Here is a 3428-nt window from a genome sequence, read left to right on the forward strand (position 1 = left end):
TAATGCTCACTAAATAAAAGAAAAACTTAGTTCAGGTTGAACTAAAACTCTGAAACCTAGGAATTAATGATTACTTCAGAATGTGTATAAGGAAACTTTTTATTTGTCAAAGTTGGTGATGTCTTATTTTTTATAGCTGCAATGTTGAAAATGTTCATGTTTGTTAAAACAAATATGCTCTTAAACTCATTAATATCTCAACTGGTAATTTTGGTAGGAATGTATCAGGGTTGGCAGTGTCCTTGTCTGTATTTGTGTATGGAAGGAGGGGCATATGTGGTAGGGGGCCAGTGCCCCAGTAAAGCTTTGTGCCTAGCAATGCCCCTGGTTCAGACCTAAGGCGGATTTTGTTTTTTTTTCTGCATTAGTTTTGCATGTTCTCCTGCTGCCTGCATGGGCTCCCTCCTGGTGCTCCAGCTTTCTCCAAAACCACGCCACTGTTATATTTACAGTTTTTTGTTAAAGCAATGATCGTCTTTATCAGGATTCATTAATGTTTAAGTCTAGTTTCCGGCTGTCAGGGCATTTGTGTCGCTGCAGCGGGCTGTCTTTATCTGGCATTTTATTTTTAGGTTGTTTTCTTATTTTTTACTCCTGCCCCCACTATGCAAGTTGTCACATAAGAAAAACTAAATGAAAAAAAATAAAAAGCAAACTAAACTATTTAATAAATTCTCAAAGGGTCTTCATATTAAAATAGAACTGAAAACCAGAAGTAAAAACTAATAAAAATAAAAACAATGAAAGTTTCAAAACTATTAAACAACAATTGTAATTGCAGAGATGGAAACATTTGGAAAATAAACATTGGTGTCCTGAATAAACAGTTTTCCTTCTGAATCTTTTCTAGATGAGTTGGATGAAGGAGCTGAAGCTGTTTGTGCTCGCTGGCTTCGCTCTAAAAATCTTTCCTCCATCATTTTGTCCTCCATGGTTGACCTGCAGAGGGCGCTAGCTAACACAGGTGACTAAGCGTGTTTATAAATGCTGTGGACGCTCTGAAGCTCCGTTGGTATCACCCCAGCTTGTCTGTCTGGTTCTCCAGGTTGTTCTCCTCCTAAGGTGATCTCGGCTGCTCGCTCAGGCTTCTCCTGCCTCCTGGACCGCCTCTTGGACCAGTCGGCTCCCAGCGTTTCCTCCGGTTCTCCTGAGGAAATCAAGGAATGCTCCTCTCTGAAACTCAGACAGGCACCAGATCTGAAGGTAACCAAAACTGTGCAGTGCTTTTAGGTTCTGCAGAACCTGTCCACCTGCTGATCACATGTCCTCCCGTCAGACGCTGGTGTCCGCCCTCCAGCAGCACTTCCTGCTTTTCAGCCAACGCCTGCACTCAACTGAGGTGGAGAGGCGGAGTCTGCGGCTGGAGGTGGCCAATCTAAAGAGAGGGCTGCAGCAGGAGAGGGCGGAGCTTAATCGCACAGTGAGCTTCAGAAATCCCCGCTTTCCGTTTCTGTTCTCATGCTGGTTTTAAAAGCAAACTTGTTGCGGTTCTGAGCTTTTTCTGGGTTATCATTTGTCTCTGTGCTCAGGTTCCACCGGAGCGTTTCCAGACTGCCTGCGAAGAACTCCGTCAGGCTCTGAACAGAGAGCAGGAAGCCCAGACGCTGATCCAGGAGCAGTCCAAGCAGCTGCAGGTACGTCGGACCAACATGACCTCCTGACAAGTAATAAGAAAGCTTTTTGTTTCGTTTTTTTCACCAAAAGTTACATAAAGATCCTTAAAGGAGGCATAACCTGGTTATTTTACCTGTTCAGTCCCTCTGAAATTGACTTTATATCAACCCTTTATAGGGCACTCAGTGAAATACTTAAAAAATCAAAATCTCAAGCCAATAGTGTTAATGGGATCAGGAACAAGACCTTATTACCTTTGGAACATTCAAAAAAAATATGGATATTTTGATGGCAAAAATTAATGTCAGTGCAATAACGCCAACTTGCCAGAATATATTAAGAAAAATAACAAAAGTGTTTCTATAAAATACTCATGAAAAATACTCAGAGTGAAAGAAACACATTTTTTTTGGTACAACATAACTGGTACTTAGAGTTCTTAGTTTATAAACCTAAATATAACTTTTTAACTTTACTTTTTTTTATTTTAATTAGCTTTTTATCTTTTTTTATTCACTTGTTTACTCTTTTTTCCCCAACCTAATTTACAGTAGGTAATATATCATTCAAGGACTCATCTAACTGGTCAAATGCAAAAAATGAGATGTAAAGCCATGTAGCACGATCTTTGCTGAATGGCTGGATATAGATCTTATGCTTCTAGACTTCACTGAGGGACACGGGGGACTCCATTTGTAAGGGGTATGCATGTGATGAAAAACGGTAACTTGCTCGATAAAGGGATTTAAGGATAAATATTTATGTAATAAAGTAAGGAAAATAAGTATTTGAACACCCTGCTATTTTGCAAGTTCTCCTAAAAAAAAAAAAAATCAAAGAGGGGTCTGGCATTTAGACTTGGACTGGTCTAAGTCCCAGTCCAAGGGAGATTGACTGTCATGTTGAACTTCTTCAATTTTCTAATGATTGCTCCAACAGATTACCTTTTTTCACCAAGCTGCTTGGAAATTTCCCCGTATCTCTTTCCAGCCTTGTGGAGGTTTACAATTTAGTCTCTAGTGTCTTTGGACAGCTCTTTGGTCTTGGCCGTGTTAGTAGTTGGTGTGGAGTAAAAAAAAAAATATGAGCACTGAGAGTTGATATCCAAGGAAGAAAAGGTTTTATTTTACTCTGCAGAGGAGAACAACATGACCAGCTGAATGCAGCTCTCAGTGATGTTCTGAGGCTGCAGCATGCCAACCCCTGCATAAAAAGGGGACTCCCCACCCATTAACATTTCCCAAGAGAAACACTTTAGTTCATCAAAGGACAGAGATGACAACTGTTTTCTATTCACACTAGGACGTGAGAATCTTGACATGTTTCCCCCTTATCTAACCTAGGGGGAAACTTCCTTTCAAACCTCCTTCCTTTCCTTTCATCTCAACAAGGCTTCTAAGTAATCACTTTTATTCAGGAAAAGAGAAAAACAGACTTTAACATCACTCACCAACAGGTCAAGGAAAAATACCATTCCACATTGGATTCTAACTCTCTGTATGGGGAGGACAGGTGTCTTTATGCGGCTAACGACCTCAAACAGGTGCATCTAATTTAGGATAATAAATTAAGTGGAGGTGGACATTTTAAAGGCAGACCTACAGGTCTTTGAGGGTTAGAATTCTAGCTGATAGAAAGGTGTTCAAATACTTATTTGCAGCTGGATCATACAAATAAATAGTTAAAAAAATCATGCATTGTGATTTCTGATTTTTTCTTTTTTATTATGTTTGTATTATGTATGTTTTGCTGCTTTGAATTTAATCATCTGGCGCAGGCTCTCTACCATCTCCAAGGGACTCAGAGGGGAGCGG

General features: G+C 40.0%; 1 protein-coding gene across 4 annotated transcripts in view; it reads left to right on the top strand.

Moving 5' to 3' along the window:
- Positions 1 to 3428, top strand: part of ccdc171 (coiled-coil domain containing 171) — a 36887-nt gene that overhangs the window by 25746 nt on the left and 7713 nt on the right. For all 4 annotated transcript variants that reach the window (XM_015394575.1, XM_015394576.1, XM_015394577.1 and 1 more), the window contains 4 exons: positions 851 to 964; positions 1046 to 1203; positions 1277 to 1420; positions 1530 to 1634. In XM_015394575.1, coding sequence (XP_015250061.1) covers positions 851 to 964; positions 1046 to 1203; positions 1277 to 1420; positions 1530 to 1634 — 521 coding nt within the window. The remainder of the gene's footprint in view (positions 1 to 850; positions 965 to 1045; positions 1204 to 1276; positions 1421 to 1529; positions 1635 to 3428) is intronic.

The sequence above is a fragment of the Cyprinodon variegatus genome, unplaced genomic scaffold (genome assembly GCF_000732505.1).
Source record: "Cyprinodon variegatus isolate N-32 unplaced genomic scaffold, C_variegatus-1.0 Scaffold696, whole genome shotgun sequence".
In the NCBI taxonomy this organism is placed as follows: domain Eukaryota; kingdom Metazoa; phylum Chordata; class Actinopteri; order Cyprinodontiformes; family Cyprinodontidae; genus Cyprinodon; species Cyprinodon variegatus.